The following is a 27,325-nucleotide window of genomic DNA, read 5'->3' on the forward strand; positions in this document are numbered from 1 at the left end:
CCAAAGTAAGGAAATTCGAGGAAAACTGAGGAGGGAAGGGTTTTGCAAACTCTGTGATACATAAATACACATATTGCTCTTCTGCTGGAGATCTTAGGGCACTTTGGCTCTTTGAAAATACACACAGCTGGATACTTACATTTAATTAAATAGGTTTTAAGATAATGACTACAGCAGTTTTGGCATAATTCACAAGTAAAAGCAATCAAACCCAAAATTCAAAACTGCTTTTATTCCAATATCCAGCATCAGTAACAGCCTCTACAGTTTTCGATGGAATGGGAGCCATAAAACTCCATTCCAGAGTTTACAGTTGCAATAAGAACAGATTTATGGGCAATAAGAAGTGTCTGTGTGCACCTTCTCGTGCCTCTCCTTTATTAGGCTAAAGCTGAGACATCCCCAAAAACGCCTTTAATTAGCTCAAGCACTTCATTTAACAAAACAAGCAGTTTAGAACAAATACAAACCCCTATTCTCCAGCCACCACGTACAGGAAGCAACCATTATTTGTGCAAGATTAATAAAGTCACAGGTGATTTTAGAACAACCTCATTAAAGCATGATTTAAACCTAAGAGCAAATGTGGTTTTTTTGCATCAGCACTGGATCAAGGAAAAGAAAATGTTATGTTAATAAATACCCCTGTTTTTGGATTAAAAAAAATATGTTGAGAGTGGGTATGAAGACACCTTGGAATGAAAGTTGCTTTTCTTGATGCAATAAAAGCACTTGTGGGATTTTTCCCTCAAATAAACCAGAACTTCTTTTCTGTCCCATCATGTAATCCATGAATTAAGGAAGAACAGTGCAATGATGACGGGATAATTGAAGTTAGAAAGTCAGGGGGAAGGTCTGGCTGAGGGGGACAGTGTGTTGTCTCACATTTCAGATGTTTCACATAAAGTGACTAAATATCTGCATAGAGTTTAATTAAGATTTTTTTCCCCCTGTGGTAAAACACAGCATTAAAAATACTGAGCACATTCAGCTACACCAAAATCAGAGAGAAACGCAGAGCCCCAGCATTGTTTTCAACACATATCAGAGCCCTTTGGGCTGCAATCCAGCACTGGATTTCTAAAGAATTCCTTTTCTGACAGCCAGGGCTTTTCCAGAGATGAATTCCCACCAGTGGACCCAACTGAGGATCCAGAATTCCAAACCCTTTTCCAGCCACAGAGTCACAGGATGGCTTGGGTTGGAAATGCCTGAGAGACCTTGGGCAGGGACACCTCCCACCAGAGCAGACTGATAAATTTTTTTAACTTTCAATAAACTACTTTTAACTTCAATGAAACTTCTTTAATTTCTTTAACTTTCAATAAGCAATGCAAAAAATTGTGGCAAAAGAAGGCATTGCAATTTTTTGCAAAATCACCAAGAAAATGTGGAGGGTGAATGTCTCCCTAAAAAACATTCACACAGTGACAGGAACTGTTCTAGAATTCTTTATCCCACAATGGTTTCTTCTCATCATTATTCATCATTGAGCTGCTGCTCCAAAGTTCATTTAGAAGTCCTGTGAAATGGTTCTGTGAAATCCCTCATTTTAGGAACATAAATTGGTAACTTCAGACACTTTTTGCATGAATTTTAAAACTCCAATCCTTGGGGAAGTATTTTACTGCAGGTAAGGATTTCTTTCCCAAATGTCTGCTACAACACCTGAATTCTGCACTGTGGGTTTTGTTATTGCAGCAGGGATTTTTGTGAAGATTTGTCTGTATTGCCCAGCCTGGACAGCAGCAATTGGCTCCTCTGTACCTCAGCTCCATCCTCCTCTTAAAGATTCACTTTGTGGCCAATTTGCACCAAGAAAAGGTTTTGCTTTCTTCCCCCATTTTTGTTTCTCCCAATAAAGAGATTAATAAATTATGTGCCAAGAGAAAGTGCCTGTAACGACCTCTTTTTCCTCAAATATTTATCTCCCAAACATTTTTAATATTTAAACACCAGCTATTTAATTGCTAATAAACCATTTGGTATTAATTGGGTTCAAGGAATAAAATAGAGATGGATTTTGTTCCTGGCTGTGCTGTCCATGGGTCTTGATTAGTAGTGCTGGGATTGTATCCTCAGTATTGTCTCACCAACAGTTTATCCCAAATATTTTGATGGGAATAAAGGGAGGGAGATGAAGTTATGATCTCTTAAATAGATGTAATAATTTAACAGTCCCTTTGATTCCCAGTACCTCGGTAATCTGGATTTTTTGGGTTGGAAAGGACAGTAAAGATTTTAAGATTTTCTAAGCCTTCTGATGTTTACATTCTTGTAGCAAACTTGCTCACACACTTTCTGTAAATAACTTCTTGTTTTGCATTATTTTATGGAAGAAGAGAAATTTGACAGACTGTTGGTTTGTCCAGTGTCATTGGAGAGGTGGCACTGTCACCCTCCAATCCACTGTCACTTTTAGAAAACTATAAATGTTAGAGTCAGAAAATAAATTTCATTTTCTTCACCTTGAGAGCAACAGTGTGTGAGCTTGTGTTGTTTCATGTCCTATAGTGACAAAGACCATCTCATTCCAGCCCCCAAAGGACAGACAGGTCCTACCATCTTTTGTGTTATTTAAGTTCTGCTGGAGTTACAGCAATTTCTGTGCTTTTTCCTATGCACATTTCCAAGGCCTTTCTTAGGCAGGTTTTGCCTTTTAACTGCACACTGCAAAGTGCTCATCTTGATCTTGATTAGCCTCTGTCTTGGGCTGTTGGAAATCTCCCTCTGACCCTGACAAACCCCAGCCCTCCTCAGTGACAGCCATCCTTCCCCACAGGCCATTTTTCTGGCTCACTGCTCCAGCAGAATCCCCTCCCTGCTCTTCCCAGTTCCTTCCAACCCAAACCATGCCAGGGAGGCTGATCCCAGCCCTGCTCCCCTCCTGCCCAGCCCTCCCTGCTTGGCACTGCGTTCCATGCCAGGCTTAATGCACTGAAACAATTCCCCTCTCTGAAAGGAGTCTGAAAGGAAACCTCATTTCCCTCTGCGGTCGCCTCTGCTGCCACTCTGCAGAGAATAAAACACCAAACACCTCAGTAATGGTGCAGAGCTGAAGTCCTGGGATGGCCCTTGTGATCCCCACAGTGACCTTGTGCTTCCCTCAGCTTTTGTGAGAGTCACCCACGTTTTCCCAGCTTTCACCTCAGCCATAAATTCCCTGGCACTGCTCCAGTGCAGTCTGTGCCCAGTGCCTGCCCTGATGAGCTGGGAAGGCTGGCCAGTGCTGCGGGACAGATGGGACTGTGCCTCTCACTTTGGCAGCCACAGCGAGAGAAATAGATCATTTCAGACAGGAGAAATTGGATTTTTTTTCCCTTTCACATTTTCACGGGTTCATTCAGGGCTCACAGAGGTCAGGAAAAAAAACCCATGAATTGCTGAATGAATTTTACACATGAATTAATAGCAAGCTTTTATAATATCTATGAAACAGTTCACAGGATCCCAAGGTTCCCCAGTGGGAAGGACTTGAGAGGGTTCAGATTCAACCCCTACACATTGGCTCAGGGTTTTTCCCCAGAAAATCCCTTGAAATCCCAAGGATAGGGATGACAGAAGCTCCCAGGCAGCCCATCCCACAGCTCCTCTGCCCTGCATCCTGCAAATCCACAGCTGCAGAAATCCTCAGTTTCACAGCAGGAGAGGCTGCACTGAACTCTAACACAAATCTATCTGATTTTATAAAAAAAGAAGAGCTGAAATGTGCTCTTTGCCCACTAGAACTCTGGAATTGTCTAGGTAATGGAATAGCATTGGATCACAACCTTAGAATTACCTGCGCTGTTCAGTTCCCCCATTACAACTTCAACCCAGATATGATTATTCTTTTTTCCAAATAAGATTATGAAAACACAGATGGTGCCACAAAGCCTCAGGACTGCACCCTGCACTCTCCCCTCTGATCACAATTTCCTGCTGCTGAACTCTTTCTTTGGGCCTGTTTTAGACAGAACCTCCTCAAAGCCATCCTTGGCCTGAGCGGAGCAGGTGTGAGGCACCGACCCCACATCATCTCTGCTTTTCCATGGAAATTGCTGAGCCTCCCAAGGTTTTGATTACTTTATGCTCTGCAGCAACCAAATCTTGTATAAAAGAAATTTCCAGGCACAATAACCTGCCTGACCTGGAACAAGGAGCAACAAGAAGCAATTTCATCGTGTCGTGTGTGGGGTTTCACGTCTTCCCTCTGGCCATTTCCCAATCCAAGGCAGTAAATTAATTCCCAAACACCAACCTGAAAGGGCTCTCTTCACTTCTCCATGTCTTGCTGCCTGATTTTCTATGAAATTCATGACCTCAGTAAATAATTCAAGAGGGAAGAGGGAGCTGGGAGACCACAGAAGTTTATCTGGCTGCAGAGGGGAGGGTGTTGTTTCTGAGGAGGTCACAATGAGGGCAGGTCTCTAGAAGATCAAAACTTAAACAGGTTGATGGTTGTGGTTATGAGCTGGAATTTGGGAAAACACAGCAGTGATAAGAATGCCACAATTGCCATCTCTAAGCTGTAGGAGACTGCATTTGAATTTTTGTCTCACAATGAAGAGTGAAAATACCTGGTGCAGGAATTAAAGGCAGAAGGATCTGTGATTCCATCTTAGAATCCTGCTGCATTTAAAAAAGAAAAATTAAATACCAGGCAAGGAAGGAATCTAGATTTTACAGGAGCAGTGTCCACTTGGATTAATATGGGAAAACACTTTTGTTCTAGAAGCCTGTCAGGTCCCCTCACAGATACGTACATTTGTAATGAAGATTTTCAACATTTTCTCTGAGACAAAATTCATGCCAGGCTGTCACAGGAAAGGCTGATGGACCTTTCAAGAGGGAAATCTACCTTGGAGGTTGAAGTGTAAGATATATAATAATTATATAGAATTACAATATATAGCTCCATCAATATACCAAGTGTGAGAGAGAGACCTCAGTCACACAAGTTCTGAGCATTTCAGGTTAATTAAACATCTCAATTTAATTCCATACCAACAAAATGACTTCCAGCCTTGGGAAAAGACAGCTGCAGACTTCTGTGGGATGCAAACCTGCTGTGGATGCACACGGGGCTGGGGAACTAAAGAGGGATCAGATCTGGGACACAGTGGAACATCTTCCCTCAGATCATGAAAGCACAAACACGAATAAAAAAAATTCCTGATCACTCTTGAAAGGCTCAGTTTCTGGTAGGAGCAGCCCAGGCTGCAGCAGTGTTGTCACAGCTCTTTAATGAAGTGCTTCTCCTGGCTGCTCTGCTCCAGCTGCTGCTGCTGCTGAGCTGGGCCTTCCAAAAGAAGCAATCACTGCCTGCGAGCTGGGTTTACTCAGCTGTGGCACTTCTGAGCTGATTTAAGCACTCTGTCAAAATGGAGTGAAATTAATTAATTCACTGGAGAGCTTTGCCTTCTCCAAACTTCAGGAAAAAGGAATGCAAACGAGCAGTAATCAGATCCACATTTTTTTTTTCAGGCCAAGTGTTTGAATACCCTCGAAAGATGTTCTGGTTCTGCACAAATCCAGGGAAGGACCAACTCAGTCCTCTCCCCCTGGAATAAAATTCCTCCTCAGTGGCAGCTCCTGCATTTTGGGTGCTTGGCTGCACCCACAGACCCCATTTAATTCCCCAAGCTGTTGCAGGGCTGTGAAAGCAGTGGAAGGATGGAATAAAAGACAATTGGAGCTGGATGACTTCCACGTCCAACTGTGGAGATGCTGAAGCAGACAATTGCCTTCTGCTTCTTACTGAGGCTTTTTGGGGTTTAAGTGCTCCTTGATAGCTTGGTACACAATTAGAGGTGGATTAGAGGAAGTGGTAATAGGGTATTTTTTGTCTAATCTGCTCTCAATTGTTAATATTAATTAAAGGAGCTCTTCCTCTTTGTTATACAATAAACACGAGCCACTCTTTAAAATGAGCATTTTGACTTCCTAGCTGCTTAGTGCTGCTTATTTTCAACTATTTCTTTTCCTTGCTTTTTCTCTATATTTTAATTTTTTTCCCAGCAGAAACCATGGCAGGAGCCTGGCACACATCACCACCAGGTGAGGATCATCTGATCCTTGACTTCATCACATTCAGAGCTGGCTGCAACACCTAAACCCCCGAGCTGTTTTTTCCTTAATACAACTGTCAAACTCTCACACAAAGAAGGAGCAGAAAAAATACAAAATAATCAAGGCATTTCAGGCAGAACCTGGGGAGGAGGGAGAGACAGAGCTGTTGTTCCAGCTGAATACCTGGGACAGTGGAAGGTGGCCCTGCCCATGGCCAGGGGTGGGGCTGGATGGGCTTGAAGGTCTCTTCCAACCCAAACCAGTCTGGAGTTGTGTGAAATTCAAGAAAGAAGCACTAAAACCCTTCTGCTCTCATTGGGAGCTCGCCTGTAACAAGGTGCAATGGTCAGGGACTAAATCAGAGAGGTTATTCCTGTCAGTTGGATTAACTCTGGGTATGTCATTAGTTAAAAAAACCCCACATTTTCTTCTAGAACATAACAACACAAGAAACTGTGTCAGTAATCCATGAGCAGCAGCCTCCCTGCACACACAGGGGCAGAGAGTTCTGAGGCCTCTTTTGGGAGGGAAAGAAAGACAAAAAGGGAAAAACAGCAAGAAAAGGCAGCAAAGAGGCATCACCCAGGGCCACAAAAGACAGAGGAAGGAAAACATTCCTGGTGCTGAGCACCGAGTCAGGGGTGAGGGGGCTCCTACAGCCCCAGCCCTGCTGCGCCCGGGGAAATGGGAGTGGGGACATTCCCTGGGAACAAAGAGGGGCTCACAGAGGTGGCACAGCTCTGCCAGCACTGTCTGCCCCGATGGAGGAGCCTGCAGGACACCAAACCCGGCAACAGAGCACAGCACACTCCTCAGGCTGAGCCTGCCTCCAGCTCACAGGGGGCTTTCTCTCTGATTGCTTCCCCACCACGATTTGCATTGCTGATGCATCAGGTTGCAGAGGAGAAATGAATGCTGTAACAGGTGAGGAAATAGCTGGGCTCATCATAACCATGAGAAAAGAGAGGGGAAATAAGCAGTACATGCACCACGGGCAACATAATAAACCATAAATAGGCAATAAATCTATCAGAGGATTAAATGGCAGGGCAGAGGTTCCAGAGCACAGTTTATAGTAGTATATAATTTATATCATAAATAATATATGCTATATTTCTAATATAATATATTGATATCATTATATAATATATCAATAGAATAAATTATATTATACAATGCAAACATTTTATTCATATTATAGATTATAATTTTATATCGTATATTAATATACTAAATTATATTATATAATATGAATATATTATATTTATATAGTTTATGTTATAGCATACAATTTATATTTATAAATTTATAAATTTACAGAATATAATTTATATATATTTATAAATATATATTATATTATATTATAATATATTACATTACATTATATTATATTGTATTATATTATATTATATTATATTATATTATATTATATTATATTATATTATATTATATTATATTACATTACATTACATTATATTATATATAAATGTCAATATAAATGCCAATATGAATATATGTAAAAATGTATATATAATGAATATATGTGTATACATTATATATATATATGTTGTATATATACTTATATATAATGATATATGTGCACAATTATATATCCATTATAAAATATATGTATATATGTATATATAAATGTCAATTTGAATATATATATAAAAATATAAATATATATATATTAAAGAATATATATATAAAACGTATATATATGTTTATGTAAGTGTATAGATACATAAATCATCTATGTAAAGCAAGGAAAAGAGTCTTGGAGACACTTTTGCAGAGTTTGGGTTTTAATTCCTAAACAGGTAAAATGAGAAGCATAGAACAAACCCAGGACATTTCTGTCCTCTAACACTTCCAGGTCACCCGCTCAAATCCCGTTTTTCAGAGGGAAACTGCAAACTCGGCAAGTTTAGCCAGAGAACACAAAGAAAATCTGCCACAGGGTGCTGGGGCTGGGGCTGGCACCCAGGAGCAGCAGACCCAGCCCGAGCCTTGGATGCTCTCACACCACTCCCGACAACTCCCGTTCCCTTTATCTCGGACCGCATTTCGAGCTCCTTCTCCTGATAACAGCATCTCAAGGACTCGGACTGTTGAAGTTATCTGGAAGTGATAATCGCTGTCTCCGCGGGGAGCCCGTGATCCACTTCCCCTGCTTCTCCTGGCCGTGCCTCTGCATCCATCTCTGCAGCTCCATGGCAGCTCTGCCTCCAATCCCCTCTTCCTGCGCCTGTTAATTTTTAAAGGCACCTACCTCTGTCCATCAGCTCACCTCCATCTGCAGCATTCCCTCATTTCACTGTAGGCTTGCCATAAAATCATCCACTAATGCCTGTTTGCTATCCAAACACCTGCTGTGTGTTCCCAGCCCAGCCAAGCTGTTTTTTGCTTTGCCTCTCTTATTCTGTCCCTCCCCTGCTTCCTGTGCTGACACTTTTTCCCTAATTATTTTATTTACCCAGATACTTTTTTCCACTCAGGGCTCCTGTCTTCACAAACTCCTGTCGCGGATTCACCACTTCAAACTTCACTTCAAATGTGTTTAATAAGATCTCAAATCTTTGCCTGCTTCTGGATGTAAATAGGGTGGCAGGATGTGCTACCCAATTTGTGTAGACAGAAGCCTTTTTAATCTAAGATCACTAACATGAATCCAGTGCTGCAGTTGCAATTAAATGCAAGATTAAATGACGACAATTTGTCAGTTTGGAAGGAAAATTTGAGGAATCAAATTATTCAGAATTGCCTGTGTTTATGCTTTGCTGTGTGAGGGTCTCCAGGTCTGATATTGGGCACCTTTGAGCACAGTTTTTCTGGTTCACATCTCTCTGCTCCCCCAGCACAGCATGAAACTGTTCTGAACTGGTCAAAATGCAAAATCATCCCCAGTTCTCAAAGAAAATAAACCTGGTGAAACACACATCAAAAAACAAACCCACCCTCCATTCTCCTTCTGGGTTGTGATTCCACATCCATGTCCTTTACAGCCCAGGGAAAGCTGAGACCATCCATGAATCTGGAGCAGCATTTTCCCTGGAATGCAGCGGTGCCCAGAGATTCAGCAGCTGCCTGGGCTCCCCCTTCACCAGCAGCCTCTTGCAGAGGCTTGAGGAGTGATTTCCTCCTGAAGAAGTAGGGGATGGAGCTTGCAGCAGGTCCCAAACCCTCTGCCTCCAGGTGTGCCACCTGTGGGAGCCAGCAGAACCTGCCCTTGCTGTGAGCCAGTGCTGCTGGAGCCAGGCTGAGGCTCTGGATAAAAACGTGCCTGGAATGTAAACTCCAAGCTCCAAGGCATGCATTTTCAGCCTTGATTTATCTGCAGGCCACTCCAAATTAATTAGGGCAGGAGCTCTCCCTTCACCTTCCCGCTGGCGGCGGGCAGAGGTGCCTGGGGTGGCAGCAGCTCTCTGTCCCTCCTGGCATGGGGACAGGCAGGATGCCACCCCTCCTGCAGCAGGGGCTGTGACCCCGGGGCAAGCTCTGCCCCTCTCCTGTGCAACCCCTGAATTTGGGCTCTTTTCTTCATGCAGTTCCTCTCTGGATCAAGGTCTCCACCTGGCTCTCCCCAGCTCTTGCTTGCAAAGCAACAGGAGTAAGAGCAGCTGTGGCTCCTTCTGTGCCAGCTGGGCAGCCTAAACTCTTCCAAGTTCTTCCCCAGATAAATTCCACTCTTGGCTCTCCAGAGCCATTTCTGATTTCCCCTGGAAGGAGGCTGTGTGTGAGGGGCAGCGTCAGTGAGGGCAAGGTGTTTTCTTCAGAGGGAAGAAAGCCTGGAGTATGTGGGATTACCAATTTCAACTTCCTTGGAAGAGTTCTCAGGATCAGAGGATGGAGAAGATCCAAGTTAGGTGGGAGAAGTCACTCCAAACAGTCTCAGGTGCATTCTCTTGATGTGCACCAGTGCAGCAGCCTTGGAGAAATCTCCTTTCCCCCTCCACTCTCTGCATGGCTCCCATGTGTGCTCTCTCCATGGGATATGTGCCAGGAAATCCTAAGAACCTACCGACCAACCTTCCAGAGGGAATGCGAAAGCTTTAATACCCTGCATGGCTAAAAGCAGAGGTGACAAACCTCTAAACCAAAGTGGAAAAACCCCCAGTCCCACCACAGAGCCATCCTGTGTTTTGACAAGCTGCCATCTCTAATTACACCTCTCCATCAAGTGCAAGCTTTTCTGGGAATCATCTTTTGTTTTCCCTTAGAATTATTTCTCATTGGTTAAACACGGTGAGGGAAGAGAATTTTTTTCAAAAGAGCAAAAAGACACAGCTCAAGTTCACCTGAGCTCAGCCCTCACATGCCTGGTAACATGTCTGCACTCTGGCTCGTTCCTGAATGTCAAAATAAAGACTCTGAGTCTGAACTTAATAATTTCCCTGGAGCACCATTGTCCTGCAGTTTGCCTTTCAGTCCTGCAGTGCTGCCAAGGGAGAGGTGTGGGAAGTGAACCACTTTATTTATTGAGTTGGTTGCTGTAACCACTTAAAGCGAGCTCAGCATCGCTGGCTGCTGCTTTGGGGTGGGTTCCTGCAACGAGGAGATTTTCCTTCAGATCTGCAGAGGGGAATCTCCCTGCTTTCATTGCACAGCTTTGTCCCAGCTTCAAATACATCTCCTGACCTGAGAGAGGATTAGAGCACCTTTGATACCCCAATTAAAATGGATCAGGAGGGGGAAGGAGCGATTGATCCTCCAGCCCCCGTGCTGATCTGTGAAAGTGCTGACTTGTGCCCATGAGCACAAACACTGAATCACAGGGATCAATAAACAGGGCTGGAGTGCTGCAGCTGCTGCAGGCAGCCTTGCACTGGCAATTACAGAACCTGGGCTGGCTTTACAAGTGCCTCGACAAATGCCCTCTAACCCTGATCCTTCCTACCCAAAAACAACCATTAGCTGGCCTTTGAATTACCAAAATGGCACATAAAAAGGGAAAAACACCTCAACTGCCTGGGAAGTGCTCATAGCTCTGTGTTATAAACATTCTCCTTTTAAACTTATGGGTATTAGGGAAGTTGTTCTTAAATCTACAAAGCTTGGATGTGCTGTGGAGAGAAGGTTTATAAATGAATAAATGATTCATCCTTTTTGCTTTCTGATGCTGCAGGCAGGCAATTAAGTGGGATTGAAGTTGATGGTTTAGGGGGGTTTGGAAGTTCTTAATATAAAAGATCACAACTACAAAATACCTATGAATTATAGAAGAGGCCAAGGGACAGAATGCTATGGATTTTAATGGCACTTGAAAAAAGTGCCTAGAGGAGACAATAATGTGGTTTTCTTAGCTGTGACCTCATTGAAAAGGATCTAAAGGAGCAAAGGCAGGTGAAGGAGGATGAGTTACATCTTGGGTGTGTCACCCTGAGGACAGTGAACACATCCTCAAACTTCCTTAATCTGCATTTTCCCATTGCAGAGCCCAAGGGCTGGGCAGTGATGTGGGCAATTGTGGTGCTTGCTGACTGTAAGACAAAACAAAAATGTATCTTCCTCATCCCCAGCTCAGCTCTGCAGGTCAATATTTACATCCCTCTGCGAGAGTCAACACCAAATATTTGGGATGAGTATTCCATAGGTAAATATCAATACCAAATATTTGGTTCAAACATCTCAACATCCCAGATATTTGGGGAAAGCCCGATTTGACTGCCTGCAGCTCGGAATAAGAGTTATTAAATGTTTTAAAAAGAACCTTTAATTTTTCATGTGCAATTTTGGGATGAAAGAAAACAAGCAATACATTGTCGCTATACTTCCTGCTTGAAACTCCAAGTTTTCAACCCACCCCAGCATTTTCAGAACTGAATTAAATTTTTAATCAGATATTTACCCGATAAGCTACATCAGCTCTTTCTCTCTGTGTAGGAATTTTATCTGTTGGCTTTAGAATACAAGGAAAACTGAATATGAGGTCAGGATCCATAGCATCACCAAGGGGAATCTCTTAATATGAAAACCCTGCTTTGTTCTTTCCATTGGTTTTTCCTCCCTTTTTTCATCTTTCACATAATTTTCATTTATTTCCCAAAAATAATTGCCATGAAGACTTCACTCCCCAAAATGGAGAGTTTTAAGAGCTGGGTATTGAACTTTATAAATTGCACTACTTGCAGCTCGTTCTGTTGATTTTTCCCATGGCAGGAGGTTATGTGGTTTTAATGGAATATTAGTAGCACGGCTGCATTAAATGCCATTTAAAACCTCTTTCAAAGTGGCATTGACTGTGTTGAAATGAGACTATGGAAACATCCCAGTGATGGGAAATAGGTGTGAATATTGTATTTTCATCACAGAATTTTCCAAGTGATGCAGAAAACCCTGATATATATATTTTAAAAAACCCTATAAAAATTATCATATTGTTGTGAGTGGATTTGCCTTTCTATACAAAAGAGCTAAAACCAGACTCATTGATGCATTAACAACAAGGAAAAATATTCCAAGTAATTATCAGCTCTCCCCACGTGTTGAAAGCCCATTTTGTCCCGTAGCTGTTTCAATCAATACACTATTTATTTTCAAATAACCATGCACTGAGGATCATTTGGACACAGAGCCCATAAATACACATTACCTCATTATCGACCCTCTCTGGCCACTGCTGCATTATTAACATTTCACTCCAAGAAGCAATCAAGCTGTAAACAGGAGAAATTTCTACAGTTATTCCTCCCCCAAATGTTTTTGTAGGGGTGACCAAGCCTGGGATTTTGCCCCCAAGAATTACTTTTCTCTGTGATATTCTTTACAGAGAAGCAAATGTACCCAGTAGCCAGTGAAATGGGAAGAAATACAATATTTGCTAAGAGGGAATGTACACAGGACAGTTAAACTCCATTTTTTATCCAGGGATTATCACTTGCACACACATGAGAACTCTGAATTTTGCTTCCAAAACACCCTATTGTTTTAATCCTATAAATCCAATTTCTACAGTTGCTCAGTAGGCTGGAAAAGGAACCAATGAGCCAACCCAGTGCTGGGATGTGTTGTTTGTGAGGTCTCCAGGATGAGATGAGAATCTGACTCCTTTTTCTCAGAAGGCTGATATATTATATATTATATTATACTAAAACTATACTAAAGAAAGAGAAACGATACATCAGAAGGCATAACAAGAATGAATAAGAAAATCTCATGATTGCTCAGAGAGTCTGACACAGCTGGGCGGTGATTGGTCATTAATTCAACACAATTCCCATGGAACCAATCAAACATTCACCTGTTGATAAACAATGCCCAAGCCACATTACAAAGCAGCAAACACAGGAGAAGCAAATCAGATAATTATTGTTTTCATTCCTCTCTGAGGCTTCTCAGCTTCCCAGGAGAAAATCCTGGGCACAGAGGGTTTTTCAGAAAATATCATGGTGACACTGGGAGCAGAATCCCTTAGCCCTGGGTAGGACAGGAGTGTGCAGTGCCATCTTCATGCAGCTCATGCAGGGAAATTCTGCTCCCTGGGTGCTGGGGGTGACTGATGGCTTTCCCATAAAAGATGGGGCAGCAGCACAGGCTGCCCTGGCAATCTGCCAGGAGCTGGAGGGCTGCACCTCGTTTGCATGTGAATTTACATTACTTTTAGAGCCACTGGTAGTACTTGGATATTACTTGATAGGTTTGTCAGCGCCGTGTGATCTCCAGAAATAAAAATCTGGCTCTGAGCGGCCTGGTCGCCCTCTGTGCCTTTGGGGCTGTGTCCTGATCCCACTGACCTTGGCAGAGGGTGCTCAGGACCCCCAGGACCCCCGAGACTCAACCCCATGAACCTTCTCTGCCGTGGTTTCACTGTGCCATCCCTTGGGTGCCATGTCCAGCACAGATCCATGCCCACATCCCACCCTCAGGCTAAGCCAGGCCCAAACCAGCCCCACTGGTACCACAGGAACAAAATTATTGGGGTGCTGACACTGCGTTACTGCTGCGTTTGTAAAACACACCCCCCTGCTTATGATCAGGAAGAATATAATAAGTTTGTGGTGGGTTTAGATGGGATATTGGGAAGGAATTGTTCCGTGTGAGGGTGGGCAGGCCCTGGCACAGGGTGGCTGCCCTGGATCCCTGGCAGTGTCCAAGCCAGGTTGGACAGGGTTTGGAGCCACCTGGGATAATGGAAGGAGTCCCAGGGTGTGTAATGAGATGAGTTTTGAGGTCCTCTCCAACCCAAAGCAGCCTGTGGAAGGAATTCTGTGATGTCTCTGCATTCCTCCACCCATGTGCTGGCACAGGGATGTGGCTCAGGAAGGATTAAGCCCATTTTGCATAAAACCAATTGCAACAAGTGAGGGGAGAAGGTGTTTAGGGGTGCAAAGTGGAAAATCACCGAGGGAAGGAAAAGAAGATTGAGAGGACAGAGGCAGGTCTGTGTGCCAGCTGCTCTGCAGAGGAAGAAAATGGGAGGGATGAGCTGAAACCTTTGGATTTAAAATTTGGACTGAGGCTGGGGATAATGCAGAAGCTTCCTGGCAGATTGGGCATCTGACGGCAGGAGCTGCAGTCAAGGTGATCTTCTGGGTAGCTGCTGCATTCACTTTATTTCCAAAGCTTGCATTCATGCTCCTGCTGTCAATAAAAATCCCTGCCTGAATAGATAAGCCAGAGCCCCGTATCTCATTAAGCCTGAGAATTCAATCCTCTGCTTCAAGCTCTGTGCTCCTATGCTACTTTATATCATTAAGAAATATTGCCCGAGCTGATCCCCTAAATCCTTGTATTAGCCAGCACAATTAAATCTAATATGGATGGAAAAATGGGAGCCAGGGGGACTCCTGCATGGTGTGAGCTCCAGGTGCATCCCCATGGATGTGACTGGAGAGTGCGCAAGCAACAAGTCAGAAAGGAGACACTTACAAGCCCTAAGTTATTCTGTTTTAAATAGCTTAAGAAAATGCTGAGACTTTCTCAGGCTGGATTGTGGAATACCTTGAAGTGAGACCACAAATCCCTATGCTGTCACTCTTTTTCTCTGAGGAGTTATTAAGTGAAGCATCCAAAATAAAAAGTCAGGCTGTCGAGCTCCTGGGTTTTTGTTTCTCTGTCAGACAGGAAACTCAGTGACTGTTGAGTTTTAAAACAATGGCCTAAACATGCCAGCCATTAGCAGTGGCACTTAATGAGATTCTCAGATAACCCTTTAAGAGAATATGTAGTGATTAAGTCAATTTAAATGATTCATCTCCACTGCAGCCGGTGAGACTTGTACATAACAGCCATTTGCATAGCAATAAAGATCTCCATTTCTCCACACAGGACAGGTTTATAAGGATATTTCCAACCTTAGTCATGTCTGCCCTCATTTGTCTGTTGGGAAGTTTTTTTCACTCCTTTTTTTTTGCCAGATGCTTCTCCTGATAGGGGAAGATCTCAGGGCAGAGCATCTCCCCGTGCAGTGCCAAGTTTTGAGGAGGAGCATTCCCAGGCTGGCTGTGAAGAGGCTCCGGATGGAATTTTGCTCCTGTGACATTCCTGGTGTGTGGCCAGAGCATCCCCTGCACTTCCCCATACACAGAGCAGCCCTAATGAGCCCCAACCCTGCCAGCCCAAATTAACCCAGCACTGCAGTCTGCTCCAAGGGAATTGCTAAACTCCCTCCAACATCCAAAGGTGCAGGATCAGATCCTCACAGATCTGAGATACATCAAAGGATGAGGCTCTGCCAAGCCAGTTCCTGGCAAGGCTGTGTTTTCTGCAAGATCCTGGAGCAGCCTGGCCAAGGGAGGTTGTTGGAAAACTAATCCTCCTTCTTTACCTTCTTCTTCCTTCTTCTTCACCTTCTTCTTCCTTCTTCATCATAAGTTTAGATAATATTTTATAATTAAACAATAAAGTCCGCATTGTGGACTTCAAGTAATTAGTTATTAAATTAAAAATAAAAATAAACTATCATTTTTAATTAGACAATTTAACCTTTAAAAAACCCTTGTAACAAAAAATTGTTAATCATTTGTTGTACTTTATTAGTAAAGAACTTCAAAACTCATGACCTATAAAACTATAACATGAATAAAAATATTAAACACGTAAATCTAAACACAAACTGTTGTCTTGAATACCTTCAATCCCAACCTCAACAAAAGTAAAAAAAAAAACAACCCCAAAACCAACAGGAGGGTTGTGTAACAGCCCCTCCCTGCTGCCCCAGCCCAGGCAATTCCTCACTAATTGAAATTGCTTCTCCCCAGCTGACCCAGAGCCACACGGATTAAACCAGATTTCGGAATGCTAATTACACGACATCATTTTCCCAATTATTGTTAAAATTGGATTATGTACCGGGAGATGGGGTGTTTGAAGCAGCCACTAATGAGCAAATCATGCATGAAAAACCTGGTTTGTTATGTTGGTGACTGAACAAAATAAGGTCACAGGCGTGAAGTCGTGTCCAAATAAACAAAGGAAACCAAAGAGGTTCCAAGAGTAGCACCAAGCTGGAATTTAGGGAGCTTCAAAAGCCATGGCAGAGCCAGAGAATGGGTTTTTCTTCCTTTTTCTCCCATTGTCCATTGCTGGCTAAAGCTATTTCTGGGTTATTGGGTGTTTCAGGGTATTTTCCCAAGAAATCATTATGTTATCTAAGTGACCGAGCTGCTTATAATCCATTTTCAGAAGTTTCTATGGAGCTTAAGAACATAAATCTGATTATCAGAGAGACTCCACTATTGCATTTTCCTGTGCTTGCCCCACCTTTCTGATGCAATCAAGAGTGACACAGAAATTTAATTGCTCCAAGTAGTCTCTGTATTGCAGAACTCTTTAGATTCCCAGCACAAATATCATAACTCTGGTTTTAGGCCCTCTGTACTTTCCTGGCTGAACAGTTTTGCTGTGGTTCCAGGGCAGTTCAGGAGAATATTCCAAATGGGTTTCCAATCCCTGAATAAATAATAATAAATAAATAAACTGGAGATCCATCAATCCACACCTGTCTGTCTATCCACCATCACACTGCCTGGAAACATTCATTGCTAATTTATCCCCAATATCCTTATAATTCAATTTCACAGCCAATTTCAGTGCTGGTTTTTTTTTCCCCTCATGAATTTGAGACAAATATTGCTTTAAAGACCAACCAAAAAACACAACAGAAATCAAGTCATGTATGCAGTTAAAAAAAAAAAAGTTTCTAGGGTACTTGCTCCAAAGATTCCAATTTAGTCTACAAATAGGAAATAATACTCCCTTCTCAACAATCCAGAATGTTTGAGTCAAAATGGGCCATGCTTTAAGTCTAATTTTTTTAAGTATCATTCCTAACAGAGAAACTCTGAGCTCCTTGAAATAACCCTTTTTTTCTCTTCAAAGGACATAAATTTTAAAAAAGTTTTTAAAAAGTCAGGATATTTTTACCTCCTGGACTGATAAAGCCAGTGAGTGTTGCACTGTTCTTTCCTCCTTCACAAGTCTCCTTACCAGTCTCTCTTGGCCACAATTTAAAAAAAATCTCAAACAATTACTGAGATAATTATTTTGTGATGTAAAAATTCTGTTCTAAGTTTGAAACTTACGTTACAAGTCTATTCTGATATTAAAAAGAAGATATATAGCAAGAAAATAATGAAATTAAAATGCACTTTGTAGCAACAATAAATATCTTTTGAGTCAATCTCCCATTTACATTTTTAAATTCTTTTCTTTGGTAAAGCTTAAGACAAGACTTCCATAGCAACAGAGACAAGGTCTGGCTCCCACTGCAAGGAATCCTAACAAAAAATCTAATAAGAAAAAATCAGGGGGCGATTATTTATTTTTAAGTTATTTGAATGAGGCACATTAACCTCAATTAAAAAAAAAAATCAGTGTTTTTCATCAGCCCAGCCATCAATCAAAACAAAATAACATATTCTGCTAATTGCTCTCTGTTATTCTCACAGTTTCAGGGGAGTGCAGGGGAAGAGGGAAATTCTTGTTGGGTTTAGGGTTTTTTTTTTTTCTGTGGTGACATTCCTTTGGCTCTTGTGCCTGGCAGTGCTGGTTGCCTTTGACAGTGAGTTTTGGAGAAGAGCAAAGCTGTCCCAGCAATTAAACACCTCTAATAAAAATTTTAGTAATCTTTTTTTCTCATGGATAATATTAGTTTCCATAGTTCCAGGTTAAATGGAACCTGTTTAGGGTTTTCAAGCTGCTGTAGGGATGGGAGGAAGGCAGTCACCTCCTCCCACACCATCAGGGTGAGCTCTGTCAGATCCCCACCACATGTTTTCCCACAGGATTTACTTTTTCCTGCACTGGTGACTTTCATGGAGCTCAGTCCTGAGGATTTCTCTGAGACAAATGAGATAGAGGAGGTGGCAGAGCATTGGCTTCAGTGCCAACATTTTGCATCCACTGAAAGGACTGACTCACTTCTGCCTTTGTTTTCTCCTTGTTTCTGTCTAACATTACTCCTTTCTACTTCCTGTTTGCTCTTTAAATTATATCCTCAATAACTGCATATACAAAATCTATAAATGCTTTTTTCCCCTTTACATTTTACCTTCTAGGTAACACAGCACTGCTTTTCCTGCCTTTCTGGTAAAACTTAAGAAAGCCCAACTGTTTGAGGCAATTCATAGATCCTGAGACCCTGAAAAAGGAACAAAACCAGAAAACCTATTGCTACCTGCAGTTCCTTCCCTGCACATCACCTCTTTGCCCCTAATTTGTACCTTTAGGACCAGAACTTGGCAAAGCCAGGCCCAGCAGGGCTGGAGGTGTGGGAGCAGGGGCCTACAAAGGCAGAAACTCCCAGGTCAGCAGCAGGGAGGGATTGTGGCTGGAACAGGGAGTTGCATAACTCTCATCTGTTGTGTGTATTTTTCCATGGTCCTTGGAGGCTCCATGAGGGCACCGTGAGGGAGATGTCAGGCAGAGAGCAGGAGAGATCGGTTTAGAGTGGAATAAAGGCTGTCTGCAAAAACAACCACTCCATGCCATCAGGGAAGTCACTGCCTCTCAGAGGAAATGCAGAATTGTTTGGGTTGGAAAGGATCGTAAAGATAATTCACTTCCAACCTCCTGCCATGGCAGGGACAATCCCACTGTCCCAGGCTGCTCCAACCCCAATGTCCAGCCTGGCCTTGGGCACTGCCAGGGATCCAGGGGCAGCCACAACAAATCTGGGAATTCTGTCCCATTCCTTCCCCACCTTCACAGGGAACAATTCCTAATTCCCAAAATCCCATCTAAATCAACCCACTGACAGCTTAAATCCATTCCCTGTGTCCTGTCCCTCCAGGCCTTGTCCCCAGTCCCTCTGCAGCTCTCCTGGAGCCCCTTCAGGCCTTGCAAGCGGCTCTGAGCCCTCCCTGGAGCTGCTCCTCTCCAGGAGCATCCCCAGCTCTCCAGCCTGGCTCCAGAGGGGCTCAGAGCAGCCTCCTCTGTCATTTGGACAATTCAGAGTGGCCTCCTCTGTCATCTGGACAATTTCTCAAATCTTCAGCAGTCTGAAGTGAAGGCCCCATGCAAAAATCCACTCTGGCTGTGGCTCTTACACACCCTGTGCCTCTTCTTTAGCTCTTAATTAACCTCATGGCAAAGTATGACCAGGCTGTCCCACAGAGGTGACACTGGTGCCATCCCACTCCAAATCCCAACAGAGCTGGGTTTGCCAACACTTTCTGCTGGCACAGAATGGAAATTACCTGCCCTAACTCTCACTTGTGCCACTGCGTTTCCTGATACCACTGAGCTGCTACAGTTATTTTTTTTAAGTGGTTTGAAAGAAAAGCCTGTCATCAATATTTAAAATTAATATTTTCCATGAAAATTTAATTGTGTGCTATGGTGGTTTTAATCTAATCTCGTCAGCAATCTTCACACAGTCCCAAAAGGCAGCAACAGCATCCCAAGTGACCAATTTTTTCCCTTGCATTTTCTTTGCTTTTGTACTACTTTATCATTTAACAATGTTTTGTTTAGAAACCCAGATTTACCTTCTGCCTCATCATTGCTGTTCCATTATGCTCTTTATGTGTAAACAGAGTGTACTTCAAAGAGCATATATCATTATTAATAGTTAATAAAAGAAATGGAAATAAAAGCTGCACAAGCTGGTCCTGTAGCTGGGAAGCAATTCCCTGCACTTTATGGGAAAGGCTTTCCTTCCTGCTAGATGTCCTTGATGACTCTTGCAGGGACATAAAAACAACCCCCTATTATTGCACTTACTGGATATATAATCTTCAAATAATGAGCAACAGGATGAAAACAACTCAAAGAAGCGTCCTGGAGCATTTTCCCCCTGCCTTGCCAAGGCCAGCAGTTTCCCTTGATGAAGGGTTAGAGGATCAGAGTCCCAATAAGCAGTTAGCTGTGGAATTGAATCCATGACACATCCTTCTCCTCTCCCCTGAGCTAGCTCTGCCACCAAATGAACCTGGGATATTGATGACTTCAAAGGAACTGCAAAAATGAAGCAACAAGCCACGATCAGCCAATATTCCTAAATACTCTGTGACAGAATTACCTTCAGAGGGGGAAGGTTTGGAGTCTGTAGTATTTTATTACAAGGTGTAATGAAGCCTACAGGGTCCTGTGCCCACCAAGCCCAAAGCAGCTGCACGGGAGAGGTGAAATCCAATTTATTTCCATTTTTGTGATCAGTTCTTAGCTCAGCAGGAGACACTGTTTGACATTTATAATCCAGCCTCCACAAGTCACAGGACTTGTGTGGTTTCCATGAATCCCAGCAGCTCCCTGAGGTCCTGCTGGGAATGGGTCTCCTGGTGCAAGGCAGTCCCCAAACATTTGTATAAATGACATTTTTGAGGCTGGATTTCCCAGTGCATGCACACCCTCATTGCCATTCCATGGGTACAGCCAACAAGGAGCTGTCTGTTATCCCTTTGGGAATTGAGCAAGAGTCCTTGATCAAAGGACAAATACCTTTATATTCAGTGATTCCCAAATCATTCTCTTGGGAAGCTTTACCACCAGCAGATGGTTTTGGTGGTGGGATATTTCTTTAGCTGCCCATATTGCTCTCCTCTCATCAATGACAGGCTCGTTTTCCTTCTACTTAATTAAGATTACCTTCAAAGAGACCCTTTTATAAACAAATTAGGGCTATCTGACTGAGAGTTTAAAATGGAGCAGTGTTTGATCAATACAATCGACTGGAGAGATCTAAACTCATCTCTGGGATACTCTGTTCCTGTCTTGGAAAGTTTTTAATGCCTCGCTGAAGCAGAGGTTGAAGTGTGTGGCAGCCTCTGGCCTCTTACAACATTAACTGGGCACTTTTCAATGAGGCAAATAGCACTGGAAAACTTTCCAGTGGAGCCATTCCCTTGAAATAACGCTGTGTGGAAGGCCTGGAATGCTTTTAGGAGGATGAGGGATCATGGAGAAGATGATGCTGGCGACAAGACAAACACTTGTGTATTTTTAGCTTCCACAGGATGCGGTTTGGCATTAAAGGAAAAATCACAGAATAAAAAGAAAATCACAGATAAAAAGGAAATCACAGAACGGTTCAACCATCCATCCATCCATCCATCCATCCATCCATCCATCCATCCATCCATCCTCCATCCATCATCCATCCATCCATCCATCCATCCATCCATCCATCCATCCATCCTCCATCCATCATCCATCCATCCATCCATCCATCCATCCATCATCCATCCATCCTCCATCCATCCATCCATCATCCATCCATCCATCCATCCATCCATCCATCCATCATCCATCCATCCATCCATCCATCCATCCATCCATCCATCCTCCATCCATCCATCCATCATCCATCCATCCATCCATCCATCCTCCATCCATCATCCATCCATCCATCCATCCATCCATCCATCCATCCATCCATCCATCCTCCATCCATCCATCCATCCATCCTCCATCCATCATCCATCCATCCATCCATCCATCCATCCATCCATCCGTCCATCCATCCATCCATCATCCATCCATCCATCCATCCATCCATCCATCCATCCATCCATCCATCATCCATCCATCTATCCATCCATCCATCCATCCATCCATCCATCCATCCATCATCCATCCATCCCTCCCTTAACACCAAGACTGAACTGGAAACACCTTTAATTTCTTTTTGTTGTCACAGCAGGAAGTTCAGATCGAGCACATGAAGATCTATGGAGATTCAGATCCAATGGATGAAATACACAATTAATTTATATTTCTTGCATGGAATGCAGCCTTGTAGCCCAAATAAGCTTGACTCTCATTTGGGATGCTTTAATATAAAACATTACAGGCTTGTCTGCATTACAAAAAATATAGATTGCAATACATCAGTGAATTTAAAGAAATTTGTAATATTTCCTCCAGAAGAACTTCTCCAATGATATTTTCTGAATATTTTGTCTATGTGTGTGAACTTCCTAACCAGGGAATCTGCATTCCTTCACACATCCCTTATATTCATTCCAAGAAGCAGACAGCACTGCACTGCACAGATTTTAATAAAAAGGACCTAATTACACTGCAAACCTATGAGCAAAATCAGCCTGGATAAGGAGAAGAAGAAAGCAGCAAAACCAAAGTACCTGAAGAGTTACCAGATACACAGAAATCACATCTCTGTCTCACTAATTCAATCCTGCCACCTAATTCCTGACAGTAACTAACAATTTCATGATAGCTGTCCACCAGCTCGCCAGGAAATTCTCTTGTTCTGGAGAAAAAAATAGTCAGCTGCTTCTGAGTAGACTTAGAATAACACTCACCGTGTCTGTGCATCTCTAGTCTCTTCTCTGTCTTTTTATTCAGTGTAAAATGCCCTTTTTGCTAAAGAAAAATGAGAGTTTATGGATAGAACTCCTGTACTTCCCACATTTGGGAATAAAGGATTGTGTTTCAGGCTGCACTGGGATCCATTTCTACCCCGTGCCAGTAATCATGTCAATGTGATATTGATACCATACATTTTTGGATGGTTAATTTAGTTCAGCTTTATCTGAGCCAAGATATCAAGCTGATAATTGATCTCCAGCTTTGTTCTGCAGCATTAATTAAGTTTTAGAAAAGCTTACAGATCAATTTATTTGAGTTAATGCAAATCTGCACCTAGAACAACACGGCTCAGATATTTATCACTCTGCTGTTAGTCCCTTCTCATGCCTCAGCAATTCAGGTTTACATCTGGTTCAAGTTTCTCTAATCTAAAATAAACCAGCATGAAAAAGCATTTGATTTCTCATTTAGATTCCCGATAGCCTTTTATTGCAAATATAACATCCCTTGTCTGATGTGAAATGGTGAAATTCTCGGGTCAAAAATAATGAATAAAATGTTGGCACTCCTGAGTTTTTACAACTAACCTGAATTTTATTGGTCTCAATTAAAAGGAAATTGGGGTTCTTTTCCACATGAGAGATAATATAGCATTATTTAAGTTGTGCTACAATTGTGATTAATTTCTATGCCCTAAAAATATTGACTTCAAAGACATTGAAAGGTTGATGTGAAAAGCTCCTCACTGTGAGGACCTGGCTTGACTTTGCTCTTGCACAGCCCCTCAGGTGAGGATGGAGATAAAACCAGCTCAGGCCAAATCAAATCAGCTGCAGCAGCACCCTGTTTGTTTATCTTTTCTTAAAATGCAAAGGATGGCTGTTTCCAGGTGGATTTATCAGGGAATGGTTTGGGTTGGAAGGGAATTTAAAGCCCATCCAGTGCCACCCAAGGACGCCTTCCACTGTCCCAGGGTGCTCCAAGCTCTGTCCAGCCGGGCCTTGGGCGCTCCAGGGATCCAGGGGCAGCCACAGCTGCTCTGGGAATTCCATCCCACCCTCACAGAGAACAATTCCTTCCCAAAATCCCATCTAAATTTACCCACTGACAGCTTAAAGCCGTTCCCTGTGTCCTGTCCCTCCAGGCCTTGTCCCCAGTCCCTCTGCAGCTCTGCTGGAGCCCCTTCAGGCCCTGCCAGGGCTCTGAGCTCTCCCTGGAGCCTTCTCCTCTCCAGGCTGAACAATCCGTGCCCTTACAGCAGGATGTGGATCCTGCTCATGGATCTGTGCTTTACAGAGGCCTTTTGTTCCATTTTTGAGTTTACACAAAGCTTCCATTTTCTCCAATCACACCCAGGTGCTGAAGAGTTACAACTCCCAAACATCCCTCGATTTTCCCACAACCCTTTTTTTGCAGAGTCACGGTTTTCTCAGTTTTGTATCAGAGCATTTAAACACATTTAAAGCTGAGCTGGTCACAATGACCTTTCAGCACAGCATGCAGAAAACTCTGCATCGGGTAACTCTGCTTTTACTGACTGTTGCACATTTCCCAGGTACTCAGTCAATACTTTGCAGGATTTCTCTAACAAATCTTCAATATGGAGATGGAAACATTTGCCCACCTCAATATTTTTGCTGGAGGCAACTTAGATTTTCCTTAGCCTGTATCTGGTATAATTTTCTATTAAGGATGATAAAAGGGAGGATAAAAAAGAGTTTGTAAAACATGAGCTCACTGTATTTTTCATGAGAGGATTTTTATGTACATTGTGTTAGGTCAATGAGGTGTGATTTTTTGCCTAATTAACAGAGCACGATACTACTAATTAATCAGATGAGATATGCCAGTAGGGCCCCCTTTATCAGAAGCACAGAAAATGGCTTTAGGAATTTTCCCAAAATCTTAAAGTCTGGAGTTTTGATAATTTGAGGTGCCTCTGCCAAACCCTTGGGTAACTCCCCATAGCCAGGACTGCCTTCAGCAGCAAAAAGGGTGAGAGTTTTCCTAAGGAAATTGGTGAGGTTTTGCCATGTGGATCCCACCTTTCTACTTCCCTACTTGTCCTTTCCTAAACATTTCAGTGGGGTTTTTTCCCTTGCACAGCTGCCTCATCCAAACCCCCTGTAGATCCTGCTCTGTATTGATTCTGTTCATAGTACAAAATGCTGACTGAAGGAATAGGATAAAACTCCACTCCTCTTGGCTTTTCCTGATTTCCATTGGTTCAGGAAGGTCAGAGGAAAATGCCCAATTCCACCTTCTAAATGAGAGTTGTTTGGGAATTGTAGAAGGTTCAGATTGTGACAAATATCATGGGCTGCTGCTCAAAGAGCTCCACAGCTCGAGAGATTGGCATAACCAGCAAATTCAGGGCTTGGACACTGATTTTTGGGTTTTCCTATTTGTGGTTTTCCTATTAGCTTAGCCACAGTAGTGGTGCAGGTCCCCATTTGATGGGGGTTTTTAGTATGCAGCTTGAAAACTGGGAATAAGACAGCTGAAATAAAGGGAAAAAAATCCCTCCAGCTTCCTCTGGCTGTAATACCTAAGGCAAAAGACCCTCTTTGAAGCAATAAAATGTTTCAGCATGATGTGGAAGGCAGGATGTGCTGAGGGAGGTGGTGCAAACATCCTCTGTTCCTCCTCAGCTGCTCCCAAAATGAGGGACAGACAGAAGGAAGAGCCTGAGCTGCTCCCTCTGGAGCAAGTTTGGCATGAAAGAACCTTTTACACCAAAAGAGAAATTATAATTTTCCTCCTTGGAAAGGAAAGCTTGGTTCCCTGTCCATGGCAGGAGGTTGGATGGTCTTTAAGGTCCCTTCCAACCCAAACCATTCTGGGACTGATCCTGCGATTCCTGGTTTCTAGTACAAAATACTCTGTGATGCTTTTTGCATGATCGACTACAAAATGTTCTATTCTTCACCTTTTACTGACAATTTTCTCCCTCTGGAACAAAAGATTAATTTACATTTTTCCTATTAATAGGCACATTTTTGCAGTGCCTGCACCACTGTAGAAAAGGGGCAGCACAGCATTATTTTTTTGTCTGCTTACTCAATTATTGTGGAAGAAATAAGCTATTTTAGAGATGTCTTCCAAAGTAGGTCAGGACAGAACGAGAGGAGAAGTCTGTGAGTACCTTTCCAAAAATAAGTGATATCCCCTGATCTGAGTGCCTGAAAACCTCATTGGCTGCAGCACTGCATTTAGAGGGCTGTTAATTAGGAGTGAAAAATTAATTACCTTGCTCTGCCTGCCCGGGGGCTGGAGGTGCTGCTGGCAGATGGGCAGGGCTGCACCAGCCCTCGTGGTGGCAAAGGTGATTGAGTTTAGACTATTCTGTGTTTCTCATTTTCCTCTTTTTGGGTTGTTTTGGATCATTTAGTGAAGCTTCATCTCCTTCCAGAGCAGTCTGTTGACGAAGCCACCGAGTGGGATGCTGAATGCTTTTAATAAGATTTTGACTGAGGTTGGGTTTTTTGTGGGGTTGGTGTTTTTCCTTTCAAACTTTGGAGTGTCACTGGGCTTTTTAAGATCTCCACAGATCTGAGCCTTGGTTTCTCTCTGCTTCAGTTCCCTGCCTGTAAAGAAGATTAATCACATTTCCCCATCTCACAGGAGCATTGTGTAAATGAATCCATAAAAAGATTGCCAGCTGTCCCTATATCATTTAACAGGAAAATATGGGTACCAAAAACAAACATCCAGAAGCCTTCCTGGCCAGGGCAGAGAAACACAAAGAATATTTTTCCATGCCAGCAGCCAGCAAGTAATTTTGAGTGTGAGCAATTATTTCCTTCAGAGACAAGCACCAAACACGTGAGCTGTGGATTTAACTGGAAATGTGGAGTTATCAAGTGTTCCACCAAGCCTGGGGCTGATCTTGCTCATTATTCCAGAATTTGGCATAGAGGGGATCAGGAAATTGTTTAACTGTTTTTTGCTCTGCTTTCTTCACAGTCCATCTTCCATTAATGAGAGTCTCCAAAGCATTTGGAACCAGGCAGGCACCAGGATTTAATTCCCCTGAAAACGTGGATTGCTGGCACTGGTGTGGTGTTGCCAAATCACCACTGCAGGTCTGTTCCTGACATTGTGCTCCTAAAAGTGAGTGGCTGCACTCTGGCCTTTGCTTTTCTGCTCTTGAAGTTTTATAATAAATTTTATTTTATTTTATTTTATTTTATTTTATTTTATTTTATTTTATTTTATTTTATTTTATTTTATTTTATTTTATTTTATTTTATTTTCCTTGATTTGTTTTGATTTTACTTATTTTAATTTCTTTTTGCTTTATGATGAAACACTGCTCCAGGCCCTAGCAGCTGCACCTGAGCTTGTAGGTGTTTTGACTAAATGCATCCCACACATTCCAACTCTAGAGAATAATTAATAAGGCTTCATCTATTAAATATCTGCATACCTATAATTATCTTAACCCTGTGATTTTGGAGTCAATAATTTTTTGGTTGACCTGATGGTGATTTTAATGGAATTGCTGCTCCTGACCGACACTTCACTGTAAATAGAGGAAAAACAAGGAACTTCCTCTCCTCTC

The 27,325-nt window shown here is 42.6% G+C and overlaps 1 protein-coding gene across 3 annotated transcripts in view; it reads right to left on the reverse strand.

Moving 5' to 3' along the window:
* The window catches only part of C7H10orf90 (chromosome 7 C10orf90 homolog), a 98,335-nt gene that overhangs the window by 67,708 nt on the left and 3,302 nt on the right, over positions 1 to 27,325 (reverse strand). Inside the window, exon 1 of one of the 3 annotated variants that reach the window (XM_074545387.1) lies at positions 8,324 to 8,458. The exons of 1 other annotated variant lie outside the window; for it this stretch is intronic. In XM_074545387.1, the coding sequence (XP_074401488.1) occupies positions 8,324 to 8,333 (10 nt within the window). In that variant the 5' untranslated portion in view covers positions 8,334 to 8,458. Of the gene's footprint in view, positions 1 to 8,323; positions 8,459 to 27,325 lie in introns of those variants that run through there. One more of the 3 variants, XM_074545389.1, reaches the window with a different exon arrangement.

The sequence above is a fragment of the Zonotrichia albicollis genome, chromosome 7, assembly GCF_047830755.1.
Source record: "Zonotrichia albicollis isolate bZonAlb1 chromosome 7, bZonAlb1.hap1, whole genome shotgun sequence".
Classification (NCBI taxonomy): domain Eukaryota; kingdom Metazoa; phylum Chordata; class Aves; order Passeriformes; family Passerellidae; genus Zonotrichia; species Zonotrichia albicollis.